The sequence below is a fragment of the Capsicum annuum genome, chromosome 8, assembly GCF_002878395.1.
Source record: "Capsicum annuum cultivar UCD-10X-F1 chromosome 8, UCD10Xv1.1, whole genome shotgun sequence".
In the NCBI taxonomy this organism is placed as follows: domain Eukaryota; kingdom Viridiplantae; phylum Streptophyta; class Magnoliopsida; order Solanales; family Solanaceae; genus Capsicum; species Capsicum annuum.
In genome coordinates this window covers 160540534-160559678 of record NC_061118.1, presented here as the reverse complement: position 1 = coordinate 160559678, position 19145 = coordinate 160540534, and the positions used below count along the sequence as shown (strand labels likewise).

At 34.1% G+C, this 19145-nt stretch overlaps 1 protein-coding gene across 5 annotated transcripts; it reads right to left on the bottom strand.

The window, feature by feature from the left end:
- Positions 1–1388: 1388 nt before the first annotated feature.
- Positions 1389–12790, bottom strand: LOC107839967. Of its 5 annotated transcripts, none has more exons than XM_047394876.1 (4): positions 12311–12790; positions 5488–5775; positions 4775–5013; positions 1389–4144 (listed from the first exon to the last, which is right to left on the bottom strand). In XM_047394876.1, the coding sequence occupies exons 2-4, from the start codon at positions 5639–5641 to the stop codon at positions 4079–4081; spliced, it is 459 nt and encodes a 152-aa protein (XP_047250832.1). In that variant the 5' UTR covers positions 5642–5775; positions 12311–12790; the 3' UTR covers positions 1389–4078. The 5 variants fall into 5 exon arrangements, with proteins under 5 accessions (XP_047250832.1, XP_047250833.1, XP_047250831.1 ...); XM_047394877.1 differs by having other exon boundaries at positions 1389–3780; positions 12311–12779; XM_047394875.1 differs by lacking the exon at positions 5488–5775 and adding an exon at positions 11188–11269 and having other exon boundaries at positions 1389–3780; positions 12311–12752.
- Between the last annotated feature and the right edge of the window lie 6355 nt (positions 12791–19145).

Here is a 19145-nt window from a genome sequence, read left to right as displayed (position 1 = left end):
GTGTTGTCCCTCCTTCAAATTCAACTGAGTCTTCTGCCATGGGAGATAGTGTGCAGGACATTGACAAAAAGATCCGAGCTCTGAAGAAAAAGGTATGTTCTCTAATGCTTCTAGTTCTCTGATGGCATGCCATCGTTCAAGATCTATGAAGTAAGTTTGATGCATCTTACAGCATTTTAGAGATACTCTGGTATCATCTTTGTTTGCCATGCCTCCAGCTACTCATTTTATATGATCTCTAGTTCGTTATATGTCCACCTTTGAATAGCATTTTTCGGTCCATGGTGCTGCTCCCATTTCAACACTTCTGTCAAATGTGATGAAGATCTTTGTTTGATTTCTACTAATAGTCCCATCTTTCTAAAACTACAGACGTTTAGAATCTCTGGTCATTGGCAAAAAAAAAAAATAAAAAAATCTGTAGTTTTAGAATGATGTGGATTTTTGTGATCGGAGAAAAAATAAATAAAATCAATTATGATTTTTACACTGGTGATTTATATGTACTACATTCTTCTGAAGCTTGAAGGTTCACGATGCACTTACCCCTCTCTGCTAAACTAACCTCTGCGTTATTTGGTGTAGATTTGGCTGACAGAAGTTGGTGTAGATTTGGCTGACAGAAGCTCAACAGCAGAAGACTGAAGAGAAAGACACGAAGCCAGAGCAGCTAGAAAAAAATGGCTAAGCTGGAAAGCTGGAGGAAAGTGTTGAAGCTTTTGGAGGATAAAAAGGCTGCATTGGAAGCATCGTGAATTTTAGGCTGAAGAAACACTGTTTAAAGCTATGGTAGCCTGGTCTGGTGGGATTTTACTGATGCATCAACATATTCATCACGCCCAGATTTTGTAAATGGAACTCTGTGTATTTTTATAACTTGTGCCAACTTAGGATCTGATTTATGGTATTTTCAGGTAGTACTCCAATTCTTGAGGACCTAGCTGCTGCTTGATCTGATTTGTCCTTGATTTCTAAAGACCTCGAAACTAGTTGTTGAAACTCCATTTGCACTCTTAGGCTTGAGACATGAATGTTTCATGAGCATTGGTCATTTGGACATTTGAAGATGGGAGTCCCAAAATAATCGTTGAAGCTGAAGTTGGAATAAAAGTGTTGTCTGGATAGTTGTACAGATAAAACACCTCAGTTTTCGAGGATGTAGTTCAGGAACAAACGCCTTTAGCTGAACTGATTACCAGTTTCTGCTATTAGTTATCATAGCTTCTTCAAAAAGGTTCTGTTACTACTTTACATCATATACATTTAGATCACTTGATCTTGGGACAACATCAAATTGGAATTATTGCCTTAAAATAGGTATATATCAATAAAGATCTTAAAACAAGGCAACTGAACAGCAATTAAATGTTTGACATAAAGGTAAACCATCAAAGAACAAATATGAAGTTGCCACAAAATACTTTGGTAAAAGGTTTTACATAAAATCAGTTACATGAACAGTCAAATAATTTAAACACCTTACACACATACTGAGGTCTGAATGCCAAAGTTATTATTGCCAAAACTGACTACTGGTCAAGAAGTATTTCTGAGACCAAGTAAAAATCACTCCATTTAAAACTACAGCTAGCAAGAGGCTATAGAAGTAACTCCGGATGCCCAAACTTTAATCTTATAAGACGTGTCCGACTCGAGACATTTGAGAGCAGCCTATGAGGATTCAATATCTGATTTTTCCAATCATTCTGATTTTTCCAATCATTCTCTGTAGAGTTCAAATACATCAGGAGACCACCGGCATATTAAAATGAGCCAGAAAGTAGCCATCTTGATACCAATTATGTGATGTGTTTGTAAAATTTTGCAATGTCAAATCACATTCAGTATTTTACCAAATAAGCCGTAGGGAGCAATCACTATATAATACTCTATAAACCAAATATTGGATTTCTTTCTTGCTCATTAGCCATTAATAATAGTGTCTCCCCAAAGCTTCATAACCTTACTTCCCTTTACACGATGAATTGACATTGACAAATTTCAGCTAATTTGGATTTTCAATAAAATATGAACTGATGCGTCCAACTACACTTTAACTATACAAGATATATAAAAGCATAGCTACCCACCCCAAAAAAAGATCTATTGTATTAATACCTTATTGGTTTATGTGCGCTAACGTTCACCTTTTGTTGGGCGAAGCAGGCAAAGATATCCTCTCTGGAATCCTTTCATCGACATCTTGATTCAGCTGTCTTTTTTATGTCACTTCCGATGCAGGTCAGGTATGTGCCGCTATTAATTACCAGTAGTTCCATGCCACCCAGCATCTTGCAAGAGGCGTAGATCGGAAAATACGTTGTTTTATAAGGACTTGGCAGTGTCCCAAAAAGGATGAGATCAGAGCTTAGACATCACATTTTGTCACCTGTTGAATGACTCCAGAGGCAACTTTATAACAATCAACAGGAACCAGACTTTGAAGATATAGTTGTTGACGAAACTGTCACTCTAATCTATGCACCGAACAAATACATTTGTCCTAATGAGATTGGTCTTGGAGCTATGCTGCTCGTATCACCAACTACTACTACAGAACGCTCGGCATCTCCATCTCCAAAGATAGACAATAATGCCTCATTCTCAACGAGTGTTCCTATAGAGAAGCCGCTCGTATCACAAACTACTACTCCAGAAAGCTCGGTCTCCATCTCCAGTGGCAGAAGATTATGCCTCTTTCTCAATGAATGTTCCTGTAGAAAGGCCGCTCGTATCACCAACTACTACTACAGAACTTTCGACATCTCTATCCCCGATGGAAGAAGATAATGTTTATTTCTCAATGAACGTTCCTGCAGAGAAGCCACTCGTATCACCAACAACGACTACAGAACGCTCAGCATCTCCATCTCCAGTGGCAGAAGATAATGCAACTCACTCAATGAATGGTCCTGTGGAGAATTCAAATCTACAAGTGAAATTTGAGATGTATGCATAAGGTTCAAGCTGGTATGTAAGGGAATGTCTTATTGTATAGCTAGTGCAATGTTAGTTAAAAAACAATTTGGGCAGTTCCAACTTTACTGGATGTCCCCAAACTGTTTTTAACCAACGTTGCACTAGCTAGACAATAAGACGTGGCGTCACATACCAGCTAGAACCTTATGCATGCATCACAAATTTCACTTACAGATATAAATTCTCAACAGGAACATTCATCGAGCAAGTTGCATTATCTTCTGCCATCGGAAATGGAGTTATCGAGCATTCTGTAATCGTAGTTAGTGAAATGAGTGGCTTATCTACAGGAACATTCATTGAGAAATAAGCATTATCTTCTTCCACCGGGGATAGAGATGTCGAAAGTTCTAGAGTAGTAGTTGGTGATACGAGCGGCCTCTCTACTGAAACATTCATTGAGAAAGAGGCATAATCTTCTGCCATTGGAGACGGACACCGAGAATTCTGTAGTAGTAGTTGGTGACACGAGCGGCTTCTCTACAAGAATATTCATTGAGAAAGAGGCATTATCGTCTACCTTTTGAGATGGAGATACCGAGCGTTCTGCAGTAGTAGTTGGTGATACGAGTAGCATAGCTTCAAGACCAATCTCATTAGGAGGAATGTATTTGTTCGATGCATAGATTAGCGTAACAGTTTTGTCATCAACAACTATATCTTCAAAGTCTGATTCCTGTTGATTGTTATAAAGTTGCCTCAGGAGTCTTTCAGCAGGTGACAAAATGCGACGTCGAAGCTCTGATCTCATCCTTTTTGGGACACTAACAGGATTCCAGAGAAGATCTTTGCCTGCTTCGCCTAACAAAAGGTGAACGTTAGTGCACATAAACCAATAAAGTACTAATACAATAGATCTTTTTTCGGGGCGGGTAGCTAAGCTCATATATATCTTGTATGGTCAGTTCATATTTTTATTGAAAATCTAAATTTCCTGAAGTTTGTCAATGCCAATTCATTGTGTAAAGGGAAGTAAGTTTTTGAAGCTTTGGGGAGACACTATGATTAATGGCCAATGAGTAAGAAAGAAATCCAACATTTAGTTTATAATAGAGTATCATCTAGTGATTGCTTCCCTACAACTTATTTGGTAACACCCTCAACGTGATTTGACATTGCAAAATTTGAGAAGCACGTCACAATAATTAGAAACGAAAGGAATTTCCTGCATAAAATAAATCAAATCAGACTCTCATGAATGTCGATACATACTTATCAAGTTGTCTTAGAGCTCATGGTGTAAGTGATTCTTTTGAGTATTAGATATTAACATAAAACAACCACTTGGAAAATGGGAGACTGCTGATGGAAATTTTTGTTTCATGGTTAATTTGTTGTGTAGAGGATCTGTACACTCTTCCCCTGTTTCCCCCTCCTTTTTTTTTTTTGGGGGGGGGGGGGGGGGGGGGTTCAAATTTATCCGATTTTAATCAATAGAATTAGAGATTCGTAATTGGAATCAATAATAGCATATGGGGAACCGTCTCTTCCTTTTCTTTTGAATCAGAATACCCACTGCAGGATTAGGTTTTAGGAAGGTGCATCCACAATATTTGTTTCATCTATCTCATGATTTTCTTTCTGACTAAGAGTTTTGGGCTTACTATCAAGCAAAACAGAAGAAAAAAATTGCCAGAAATTGAAAAGGAAGATATCAGCTTTGCACTTTCCTATAACTCTTTTTTGAATCTCACTTTCCTATAACCTTTACACTTAAGAAAGGATTTTATTCGGAATGTGCGTCATGTTTGCCGAGACAAGCTAAGTGCTATATATATAGATGAAATTATTTTACCATTTGTATCTTCCATCTGGTTGCAGTTGAGTGAGAATGATCCTGCTGAACCGAAGCTTGAGATGTTATGCATTTCCTCTTCAAAACACGCTGAAGAGCCATCCTGTCCAGAAACCTGTATTTCTCTGTTTCCATGTCTGGGAATATAGTCATCTGGTGCTCCCCTTGTCCGCTATCTTGTTCCACATGCATTGCAGAGCACTGGCTTTCCAAGTGGCCCAGTTCTCCAAAGGGTGGTTCTGCTTGAGTTCAAAATTAATTAGTGTTTAAACTAGGACAAAATATGAGTAAAGACCTGCAGATCAGAAACTAAAGCACAATGATCGTTGACAAATAAGATTTTCTGTAAAAAGGTATACAATGTATTGCATGAGAACGAAAGCTAAGGAAACTAGAGTATGAATAACATTCAAACAAGAAGAAATATCTTTCTTTGAAACATGCATAGACTTTTAGGATGCATCAACTCTTTTTGTACTCTCATTTTCATCACCAGGTTTAGGAACAATATAAAATAGTTGAACTTTGAGCTTGATGGTGGAAAGATTGAAAAGAATTGCTTGATATGTTAAAAAACCATGCAAAATAGTTAACCTCTTGGTAGACTGCATTTATTTACATGATATTTTAAGGAGGAAGTTACCATGTAAACCGACAATGATTAACTGTATAATATTCAACAGAGCGCTCAACAGTAAAATAATCCCTCTCACCCACGCACTGGCAGATCACCCAGCACTCTCCACTGTATACCGCTGCCCTGACCACCCACCACAACCAGTGAGCAGGTACGATTTCCCCCAGTACCTCTTCCCCCACCCCCTCCCCTCCTACCCCTACCCCCTCTCCCTCCCTGTGTTTTTTCATTGCACTGCCGCCACCTGTCAGCTACAATCCAGCGACCCCATCACGATGACCGTCGACCGACGATCCAGATCTACCACCTCCGACAACCAGCAGACCAAGGAGAGAACATCAGCCCTTGCCAGATCTCGGCAAATCTGCCCAAAAACAACAACATACCCAGCTTAATCACAAAAAAGTAGTGATTTCGGCAAATCTGCCTATAGTAATTTTTTTATTCTCACTTCAAGGTACGATCCAGCAACACTTTTCTTCCTTTCTTGTCTAATTCTAAATCTGATTTTTCCTTAAGAGATTGCGCAGCCCCTTATTGTTGCTTGATTGTTAACTGATTTCCTTAAATCTGCTACAGTTTTTGTGAATTTATTGCTGCTTTCTTATAAATACTACTGCATATTTGGTTCCTACTTTGAACTGTATCTTTGCTATAATTTATTGCTTCTTGTTATTTTCGTCATTTATTGTGCAAGGGCGGATCTACCAAGGAGGGAGCGGGTGCCACGTTGCCCGCACACCTCAATTGAATATAGATGTGTGTGTGTATGCCACGTCACCCTCACACCTCGATTGAATATATACATATATATATATGTGTACATATATACATGTGTACATGTGTACATACATGTGTGTACATGTGTGTGTATATATATATATATATATATATATTGTATACAGAAGAAATGTAATAAATATATAAAATGGCACCCAGACTACCAAAAGGTCATTTGGTGCCACTGGTTGATGGCTGAATCTTCCGCCCATAGGGCGCGGGCCTCTTGCTTGCACCACTTTTATGTAGTACTTAAGAAGCTTAGGAGACTCGCTTTTTCCTTTTTCTTCTTTTCTTTTCCTTGTTCCGTCTTTTCTTTCCTTTTTCTTTATTTGTTGTTGACTCTATGAGAAATATAAGAGAAATATATTATTGAATTGTTATAACTCTATGAATGATTACATTGAGGCCCTATTTATTGAGATTACATTCCCAATCCTTTTCCTAATAGGATACTACATTACAATCCCTTCCCAAGTAGGATTCTATATGTTATTCCTATTCCTACTCATATTCTAACACTCCCCCTCAAGCTGGTGCATAGAAGACATATGTACAAAGCTTGTTATGGATGTAACTAATACGAGGATCGGTGAGGGACTTGGTGAAGATATCTGTAAGAAAACTGATAAGGACTGCTTTGGACGTCTGGGAGACCTCAACTGAAACGAAACAAACTGAAAAAGTGATCCGAAAAGCAGTAAACATCTCTGGAAAGTCGATGTGTCGCTGGGGAATTGCCGGAAACTGAAATAAAATATGAGTCATCTCGAAATCAAGATATGAGTAGATCTTGAACAAGATAGTCACCGAAGAATGGCCGGAACATACTCACACGCCGGATTATTAGATTTGATGGCTGAAAAGTGGTCACCATTTGAGAAAAAATTATATGGGTAGGGTCGGAATGATGACACAACCCTACTGAAAAACAGAATTATATGGGTAGGTCAAAATGATGGCACGATCCTACTGAGAAATAGAAATTATAGGGGTAGATTCGGAATGACGAACGACCCTATTGAAAAATAGAAATTATACAGATAGGGTCGGAATGACGATACGACCCCATTAAAAAAGAGAAATTATATGGGTAGGGTCGGAATGATGGCACAACCCTACTGAAAAAGAGAAATTATATGGATAGGGTCGGAATAATGGCACAACCCTTCACAAATCATATCTGAGGAATCACCGTAAGGACGCATGGAACTACACAAATCAAATCTAAGGAGTCACCGAAAAGATGCACGGTGCTATACATCTCAAATATGAGAAAGTAGTCCGGAAAGATGCACAGTGCAACGCAAATCAGATATGAGAAAATAGTCACCAAAAAGAAGCACGGTGCTAAGAAAAATAGATATGAAAAAATAGTCACCAGACAGATGCATGGTGCTACGCAAAGATATGAGAAAATAGTCACTAGAAAGCTACACAGTGAGTCAGTGACCCAACTTTTGGTAACATATTCGTTGGCCAGACGGGCGGCATATATGGATTATAGCCGCCCGCCGGCAGCGGAAACTCTTTGATTCTTTATCAAGATCGTGGAAGCTCTGATACCATGTGAAAAGTATCAGAGAAATATATTATTGAATTGTTGTAACTATATGAATGATTACATTGAGGCCCTATTTATAGACATTACATTCCAATAATTTTCCTAATAGGACTACATTACAATCCCTTCCCAAGTAGGATTCTATATGCTATTCCAATTCCTACTCATATTCTAACAGACTCATTGAAGTCCTACATACCTGAGATTAGATGGATTTGTAGAGAGAAAATTTAAATTTGGAACTTTTGGAGCTTTGAACTTAAAAAACCTCATTTTCTATTTGTTCTTGTGTTTCTTTGGAGGAGAAATGAATTGGAAAGGATTAGCGATGTATATTCTGAGAATGTAACTTTATTGGGTGTTTTAAGTCTTAAGACGCGAGGAGAGGTTTTGAGGTAAGGAAAGGACCAAACTATCCCTCAAAAAATGCTTTACAAGTGCAGAAAAAATCAGTCAAATGGTGTAAGCAGTTTCAAAAAAAAAAAAAAATCCGTCAAATGGTCCAGGTGACGAACCCTTAATGTAACACCCCGTACTTAATTACGTGCATTAGTCATTGTTATATGTGTTGGGGTATATGTATTGATCCTAAGTTAGGTATATATGAGTTTAAGTATGAGTATTGATTATTTTGAGATGGTTTCAAGTGTATAGTTTGATTATAGGTGTATAGGAATCGACTTTATTTATATCGGAATTTTCCCGTCGATGGTTCCATACGAAGGTTATTGAATAAGCTTTCCAACGATATAAAGATTTCCAAAAACGGATAAGTTTCGGATATAAGCGAGCTCGTTCGAAACTTTAAAACGGTGGCCGGGATGTGAACAGTAAAATGTGCAGGAAACTACTAAGGCCTGCCAGTTTTTTGGGTCAACTTTGAACGATCATAACTCCCTCAATATAATGAACTGGTTGAGCTACCATATATCAAAAGAAAGATCTTTGAGTCTTCTTTCCAATGAAATTGGTTTCATCCAAATCCAACATCTGAGTAAGGAGTTATACTCGTTTTACTTCAGCCTCTCAAAACAGATTGTTAGGGTCAACTTCAAACGATCATAACTACTTGTACAGGACGAACTGGGTGGATTAATTTATATTAAATGAAAGACCTTTGAATTATCTTTCTAACGATACCAATTTCACCCAAATCCGATATCGGAGCAAAGAGTTATGGCCGATTTACTTTAGCCTATCAAAACAGTCCACCATGGACAGATTCGGATTTACTTAAATTTTTAAGGGCAATATGGTCATTTTCCATCACCTCATGGACGAAAATTGGTCATTATATACATATACTTAGCCTTATATCCACCAGTTATCATCCAAATCATTGAAGAATAAGAAACCCTAGCCTAAGTTCAACTCCAATTATCTTGTGATTCAACCGTAGAAAATCCAAATTGATTCCGTAGTTGTGTTCACCGTCTCAAGGGCTTCGAGAAGCACCCCTTATTTGTGCCAACAGGACTTCGAAATCAAAAGGGCCATTTTTTTTGGTAAGGATGTAAATTATGTTGGTGTTATTTATATGGATATGTATATATATATATGCATGTGAGCATAAGAAGTATGTTATTTGATTGTTGTTGAAAGATGATTGGAAATGATGTTGGATTATTCTTGTGCATGGTTGGATTATGTTAAATTGTGAAGGAATTTGGGGTGATGATGTGGTATTGATGATGTGGTATTGAGATGATGATTATATACATATACACACATAAACCTATTGTTCAAGTTGGTTTTTGGAATGTTTTGCAAATATTGGTAGTATGGAATTATGGAAGAGAATTGTGGTGTTGGGTTGCTACTACTAGATGCCAAACATTTCATTGTAGATAAGTGATTTGTAAAGGCGGGAAGTTGTGTTGAATTGGTAGCTGAATCTACAACGAGGTATGTAAAGCATACTCTAACAATGTTCTTTGGCATGAAAACACCAATGTTCCATCAAGTAAGATTCCGAGGTTGTCCAAAAACATGTATTGTTCTACGTTACCAACGAAGTTGTTTCCATCCTATAAAGTGTCAAAATGTTCATTGATATACCAAAAGGCTCTTATTTCATTGTTGTGATATTGATGATTCTGAAACATATTGTTGATGTACCAATGAGTCCTTATTACATCGTTATTGTATAGAAGGTCTATTACTTGGTTCCTATTGATGTATCATTGTTTCAAGGTATCAAAAATGTGGTGACGACCGAAATAACAATCTCAAAGATTAATTGAACTAAGTGATGAAAGTTCTCTCTTATCGGGTGGTATCCCAGGGGCATAAGCCTAGCATGGGTCGATCCCTATTTCATGTGTTTATGGGTGGTATCCCAGGGGCATAAGCCTAGCATGGGTCGATCCCAGTTGATATGTACTGGAGGCATCCTAATGGTCACAGTACAGTACAGTAATGATTACAAAGACGATAAGAACGAAGGTAAAGTGATTGAATAAATACAATGTACAGGTTGTCACAAGTTCTAGTAAGTGTGGTCCACTCCTATTACGACTTATTCACTTGTTTCTGATTTCTATTGAGCTCCTATATCATATGTGATTATTTACAGCTTTACATACTCAGTACATATTTCGTACTGACGTCCCTCACGGGGGACCTGCATTTCATGCTGCAGGCACAGGTACCTCAACTCATACACCGCACAAGTAGGAGCCAGGTCATACAGCTATTGTTGGTGAGCTCCAGTTTGCTTCGGAGCTTTCCGAGTCGGTTCCTTATGTTTTGTTATTGTACATGAGTCACGTGTGGGCGGGGGTTTGTCCCGACCCTAGTTATGTCATGTATATCCTAGAGGCTTTGTAGACATAAGGAAGGGTAAAGTCATGGAAGTTTATATAGTAACGTTATATTTGTATATGTGGTGGCCCCGACGGCCAAGTATTATATATATATATTTGTGCGTGTTGTGCTGATACAGGTAATTAGACCTTTCTATATGCAACGAAGTGCTGTCCAATTTTTTTTGGTGACATGTAAGTGAAAGTACAGGTATTTGAACGGGTTCTCCCGGGCCTTCTCGGCTTCGGGTGCCAGTCCGGCCCGATGGGATTTTGGGGCGTGACACTTAACCCCCTAATGGACCATCATCCAGACCGTTAACTTTTGACCACTTTTTGAGTTTGTTGGTTAGGCTTGACGGGCTATCATCTACTTGACGAGCCATCAACTTCGTCCGTCGGTCGTTGAAAAACGGACACCCTCTGATAAAATGATCATAACTGTTTGCTCTGTTATTAGATTGACAAATGATTAACGGTGTTGAAAAGAAGACTCAAAGATCTTTAATTTGGTGGGTCTTGAGTTGCAAAACTCTTCATATTCAAGGAGTTATGCTTGTTTTTTATACGAAAACTCAATTGATGAAGAAGCTTTCAACTTAATTTTTAGCTAGAAGTTCCTTATGACCTTAATTCATCTCCAAAGCTCTTCCCACGATAAAGAATTGTTCTCAACACCTATGCGCCATTAGAAATCATCGAGTTCGGGCCTGTACGCATTCAAAGAACGATTCAGTTCTTAGCTTAGAATTTGTGGGGTGCTAAATAACTAATCCGGATTACTTTTAAGATGAGCTTATCTCATGTTTGGTTGGTATAAAATGCATGGGATAACTCACACCGGGATTAGTTATCGCGAGATTATAGTGTTATGTTGTATCCCACCTTGAGGGTGGGTTAACTAATCCTAAGTTAATTAATCCCCTGGTGATTTGTTACCAACCAAACGACCCCGGGTGCTACAACATAAACCAACATCATCAAGGAACAACTTAGAATATGGTTGTATGGCCAACTTTAGAAGCCCAATTAAATGTCAGTTACGTTCTATGATCTTTCGTTTGAAATTTCAGAAAATACGGTTGCTCTACATAATTCATTAGCAAAACAAAAATTAATTGGGCCATATAAACTGGGGTCTTGTAACCAAAATAATGCTGACTACTCCCTCCGTTTCGAATTAGTTGGACCTATGGACTTGGCACACCCATTAAGAAACCAATAAATAGAGACACATTTTAAAGTCCAATAATCAATGCAATGACTAAACACTGGAATTTGATACATATTACTCCATCCTATGCATTACGTCTAGAATATTGAGTAGTTATGATTAAAATTAGTAATAATCATTTAATTTTAATTTTGAAAATTGATATCGTTTATACACCATTCAATAATTTTGAAAACTTTAGATGTACTTAGTATTTCTATCAAGGGTAAAATGGAAACACACACACATATATAGTAATATTCTTGATTTGAACTTAAATAACTAAATTAAAACAAATATATTTAAAAAGAAGGCAACTAATAACGGAGGGAGTATAATAAACAAGAGAAGCACCACCAAAGGATGTGATGCAGTTCATTGGGCTGCTCCTCCCTTAACCTTAACCAGAGATCTCGGTAGGGAGTGCTACCTCTGATGGGCCCTACCCGGTGCGAATTTGAATTAGTCCCCGGATTGATAAAAAGAAAAGTAAAAAAAAAGAAAAAAAAAAAGAGAAGCAGGGGAAGTAAGCATTAACCTGTTGACGCTTTTCCTTCTTCCCTAAATTCCGTTAGAGCGTGGTGTTGGTGCTACAATTCTTTCCCCTTCCTGTAGGGTTTTGCTTAGCTCAATTGCCAGTTGTTTGAGATTCATCATGGTTTGATATTCCACTACTAATTTACTCTTAACTCTTTTGTTTTTTATTTTTGATCACCCTAATTAATTTCTACGTAGTAGCAATTAGCCGAACTATGTTCGGTGTCGGTTCATTATAGCTTCTTTGGAATTAAAATTAAAATCAAATCAATTTAATTGATTTTAAAATTAAATCAAATAAAAAAAAATAGTACATGTTTGGTTTGATTTTTCAATTTTAAACTAGTTAATGATAAATTAATAATGATTAAATAGCAGAAACATGAGATAACAATTTTAAATGAACATCACGAATGAACAAATTTTTCTTTAACATTACAAAATGAATGTATAAGAATTTTCAAATATTTTTAAATACTTTTTCAATGTTATTTCACTGTCTAACCTCAATAAAATTATGATGCAACTCTAGATAGAATGATTAGCCCTATAAAAATAGACTATATGAATTTCTTAACAAATAAATTAAAAATCAACAACATACCATATCAAATATAGACATTTAAATTTAAAGTGTTAGATTTTGACATATATTATATTTTTAGAAATGAATCTAAAAGTGTTGTAGTGCATGTGAAAGAAGTAAATTAAAATCAAATTAATGATTAAAAAGTATAAAAATATTTATAATTATTTTTGAAAAACTAATATCATATATCAAATAATTATAAAACTTATCATTGGTTTAGTTATTTATTCGATTATTATTTTAGTATAATTAAAAAAAATCAAATATTATTGGCTTTTTAAATTTATAAGTAAATCTAACAAGTTCAAACTAAATATTGGTGTTGGTTTAGTTATTTATTCAATATTATTTTAGTCTAATCAAAATCAAATCAAATATTATCGACTTTTTAAATTTATAAGTAAATTTAACCAAATCAAACTAAATATCGATTTGATTTGATTTGCGGTTCAATTTGATCAAATCGTGAACACCCATATGCTAAAAAATACTTATTTTCTTTAAAAAAAGAAATGATCAAACAATTCACTTTTTTTAAAATAAATATTTTTAAAAAATAAGTTTGATCAAAGAGGTTTTTTCAAAGACCAAACAAGCTAATCAGTCAAGTCAATTTGTGTGAGTCAACGACCTAGACTCGCCGGGGTTTCTATTTGTTAGAGTGGTTCGATTGGAAAACAGTTATCTCAGATAATTAATTCGAGAATTTGTTATTCCAAAATTAGTTAGGGCTAAAAAATAGATCCAAATTAGAGTGATTTTTAAATTTTAGCCCCAAATAAAAAGACTTCCTTAAAATAACCTTTACCTATTAATTAATATTTTTTTGAACAAAATTACCCCTGATCAATGTAGTAAATTATATAAATATCCTCATTAAGTCATAATGAATAACAACTCCATATTTATATCTTTCAACTTTTATTTTTTTTTCTATTTTTAATTTTACTTTAATTTTTTTTTCTCTTTTTATTTTTAATTTTTCTCAACCCTTATTTTTTTTCCTTTTTTTCTCTCAAGTTCTTTTTTTTCTTTTTTATTTTATATTATTTTGATTTTTTTATTTTTTCTTTTCTCTTTTCTTTATTCTTTCTAGCTTTTCTCAACCCTTTTTTTTTTTACATCTCTCAACGTCTACTTTTATAAAAAAAATATTTTTTAATTTTTCTTTGATTTTAATTTTTCTTTTTAATTTTTTTCTCGATCTTTATTTTTATCAACCTTTATTTTTTTCCTATTCTCTCTCAACTTTTACACTTTCTTTGATTTTTATTTTTCTTCATTTTCTTCTTTTTCCGTAATTTTTATAATTTTTGTTCTTTTCTTCGATTTCTTCCATTCAAGTTACATTTCACGAGCAAGAGTTGACAAGACTTATGACTTTCGAACAACAAGTTACGTTTCATGGGTAAAAGTTGACACTACTACATCGTAGAGGCAAGACTTATGACTTTTAAACAATATGTTTCATGGGCAAGAGTTACACTACCACATTATATTTTGATTTATGAGATATTTTATAACTCTTATCTTAGAGGCAAGACTTAGTTCAAGAACTTTCAAACTACAAATTATGTCCCACGGGCAAGAGTTGACTCTACCACGTTATGTTTTTATTTATGAGATGCTCTACAACTGTTGCCTTAGAGGCAAGACTTAGCTCAAGGACTTTCAAACAAATTATGCCCCACGAGCAAGAGTTGACTCCACCACGTTATGTTTTCATTTATGAGATGTTCTACAATTATTGTCTTACAGGCAAAACTTAACTCAAGGACTTTCAAACAACAAATTATGTCCCCACAAGCAAAAGTTAACTCTACCACGTTATGTTTTCATTTATGAGATGTTCTACAATTATTGTCTTAGAGGTAAGGCTTAGCTTAAGGACTTTCAAACAATAAATTATGCCCCACGGGCAAGAGTTGACTCTACCGCGTTATATTTTCATTTATGAGATGTTCTACAACTATTGCATTAGAGGCAAAACTTAGCTCAAGGATTTTCAAACAACAAATCATGCCCCATGGGCAAGAGTTGACCCTACCACATTATGTTTTCATTGATGAGATGTTCTACAATTATTGTCTTAGAGGCAAAATTTAGCTCAAGGACTTTCAAACTACAAATTATGCTCCACGGGCAAGAGTTACCACGTTGTGTTTTTATTTATGATATGTTCTTCGACTATTGCCTTAGAGGCAAGACTCGACTCAAGGATTTTCAAACAACAAATTATGTCCCACGGGCAAGAGTTGACTTTACCACGTTATATTTTCATTTATGAGATGTTCTAGAACTATTATCTTAGAGGCAAGACTTAACTCAAGGACTTACAAACAACAAGACTTAGCTCAAGGACTTTCAAATTACAAATTATGCTCCACGGGCAAGAGTTAACTCTACTACGTTATGTTTTTATTTATGAGATGTCCTACAACTATTGTCTTAGAGGCAAAACTTGACTCAAGGACTTTCAAACTACAAATTATTCCCCACGGGCAAGAGTTGACTCTACCACGTTATATTTTCATTTATGAGATGTTCTACAATTATTGCCTTAGAGGCAAGACTTGGCTCAAAGACTTTCAAACAACAAATTATGCCCCACAGGCAAGAGTTGACTCTACCACGTTATATTTTCATTTATGAGATGTTCTACAACTATTGCCTTAGAGGCAAGACTTAATTAGCTCAAGGACTTTCAAACTGCAAATTATGCCCCACGGGCAAGAGTTAACTTTACCATGTTATGTTTTCATTTATGATATGTTCTACAACTATTGTCTTAGAGGCAAGACTTAGATTAAGAACGGTCAAACAACAAATTCTGCTTCACAGGCAAGAGTTGACTCTACCACATTATGTTTTCATGCCCTTAAATTTGCTTTGATGTCAAAAAAAGAAGATCCATTTGCGGATTATTCATTTTTTTTATTTATTAGCAAAATAAAATAGAAGTTGTGAAAAAAGAAATAAGTGATCAAATAAAATAGAGAAATAAAAAAAAGATTGAGAAAAAAAAAAGCAAGAAAAAATTAAAGATTAAGAAAAAAATGAAAAAATTTAAAAATTGAGAAAAAAAATGGAAAAATAAAAATAAAGTTTGAGAAAAATGAGGGGGGGGGGGAGAAGAGAAATAATAAAAATAAAAAATAAAAGAAAATAAAGGTTGAAACAAATAAATTAAAAAAAATGAAGAAATAGGTAATGTTTGAGTAAAAAGAAAAAGAGAAAAAAATAAAGGTTGAAACAAATGAATTAAAACATGAAAATAAAATGAAATAGAAAGTGAAAATAATAAAAATAAAATAAAATTTGAAAGATAAATGAGTATGAAAAGTTAAAAAATATTTGAGGTGTAGTGGACAAAATTGTACTTGTACTATACTAAAAAGGGAAGAAATAAATATTGCTTCAGAAAAAAAAAAGTTGAGACAAATAAATTAAAATAAGAAAATAAAATTAAATGAAAAAATTAAAAAGTGAAAAAAAAAATAGAATATGAGAGACAAATGAGTATGGAAAGTTTAAAAATATTGAGGTGTAGAGGGAGTATTTGAGAAAAAAAAAAAGAGAAATAATAAAAACAAAAAATAAAGGTTAAAAGGAAAAAAAAGAAGAAATAGATAATGTTTGAGAAAAAAATAAATTAAAGATTAAGATAAATGAATTAAAAAATGAAAATAAAATTAAAGAAAAAAGTGAAAATAATAAAAAATAGAATTTAAGAGACAAATGAGTATGAAAGTTTTAAAATATACTAGTTTAGGTGTACGCGTATTGCGCGTGTACCTCACTTTAATGAGTTCAAACATTATATTAAATAGAATATTTGTTTAAATAATAAAAATCAATATAATAACTAAATTTAATATCTTTTGAGTATGTAAAGATGGAGAATTTATTTATTAAATCTAATCTTTACAAAAAATATTTTTAAAAGTTGATCGACATTTATCTACTATCTGTAAATTGCAATAAAATAATACAATGATAGAAACATCAAAATAATATATTTAAATCTAATCTTTACACACAAATTTTTTCTCAAAGTCTTCTGACACTCATTTACCACCTGTAAACAATAACAAAATAATACGATAATAGAGATTTCAAAATAATACAACTAAACCTAACCTTTACGTAAAAAAAATTCTCAAAATCGACCAACATTTATCTATCACTTGTAAACTGCAACAAAATAATACGATAAAAGTGATATTAAACTAATACAATTAAACTTAAATTTTACACACAAAAAATTCTCAAAGCCGATCGAGATTAATCTACGAACTGTAAAATACCACAAAATAACAAACCAATAGAGATATTACGATAATATAATTAAACCTAACTTTTACCTAAATTTTTTTCAATGCCGACCACATTCATCTAGCATCTGTAAATTAAAATAAAACAATAAGATAATAAAGATATCAAAACAATACAATTAAATCTAACTTTTACGCAAGAAATTCTTCAAAGCCAACCGACATTCATCTACGACCCATAAACTATAAAAAATATATATATATAATAGTGATCACAAAGCTTTGATTTTGATCCAACTAATTCTTGTCTGAGCAAAAATTTTGACCCAAAGAATGATTTTGAATGAAAACAAATAAGATATATATACACACGTGTTGAATTCTATTATGCTGACAAAAACAGTAAAGAGGTTGAGGGTTAGAAAATCAAACATTCACCATCTAGACATGCAATTGAATCAAGTTAGATGAGCATCAATCATATTCTTCCAATAGGTAAACCGTTTGTTCTCTAGTTTAACGTACATCTCAATATTTATAAAAGTATTTTCTCAATAGAGTTTTATTTTAGAAGTATTTTTTAATTGAATAGTAGAAAGAAAGATATTAATTAACACTCTTACCATATATTTTAGGAGTCCCATATATTTTAGGAAGTCTATCAGAAAGGAAATATTAATTAATTCTCCTATCATATATTTTAGGAGTCTCATATATTTTAGGAAGTCTAATTAATATAATAAAAAATAATTAAATAATAAAATTTTAAAAAAGTGAAAAGACGTTTTTGTTTAATGAAGAGTCTTTTAATGAAGGGTAAAAAATTCAAATTACTTTTCTAAGGTCTTCACACTTTCAATATATTATATATATAATTATATAATATATAATTATACATATAGAGAGAGATTATAGATTTGAGGTGTAAAGGGGGAAATTGTACTTGTACAATATTTAAAAAGAACGAAAAACTAGTTTCAAAGACTTGTGGGTCAAAAATCTAAAGTCACTCACATTTGGATCTATGACATGTAATTTCCTCAATTAGTTATCCACCATATATATGAGATAACTTATTCTATCATTATAATATAAATAATGAAATAAATAATTTCTATACTAACTAAAACCTACATTAAATATGAAATAAAATGACTCTACTATTTTATTCGAGATTATTTATTTTTTATATCTCACACCAAACTACCCCCTTTGGTGGCTTAATGTTTGTAGCAAGAATGGTGCCTGCGGCCCAATATTTGTTTTAAATATTAAATGCCAAATCCATCGGTGACCTCTTAAACTTGACACGAACCACTTAGGCACCTCAAGTGGACATTATTCACTCTTAGCACCTCAAGTAGCTATAAAGAGTGTCACTTTGACAATTTTCGACACCAGCACCAATGAGTGTATCTCACTCGCTGCCAACGTGGAAAAAACGACCAATTAATTTGTGCCAACTCATTTAAATTGCCACATCACTATATCCACCTTCATTTATTTTTTTTTTTGAAAAAAAGACTAAAACACTTAAAAGGGACCAATTATAAAAAAACACTTGTCATTTTTATAAAAATATTTTTTATATAATTAATTTAAATAAAAATATTAATAACCCCCCGCCCACACCTTATATCATCTTCCTAAACCACCTCACCCCATCCCATATCATCTTCTCAACCCACCCCACCCCCAAATTGTATTCTGCACTCTCCCCACCCTCCCCCACCCTCCTCCCCTACCGCCACCTACCCCCCTCTATATTATCTTTTTCAATCCACAAACCCCCGCCTCCAACCACTACAACAATCCGACCAAATTGACATCAAATTCACAATGACTTGACAATATTTGATAATAATTTTTCACTCTCCGTCCAAATTGACAACAATTTTCGATCAAATTGACAATAATTTCATCTCAGCAAAAATAAATTGGTCAAAAAAATAATTTTAAGAAGGAACCCATTT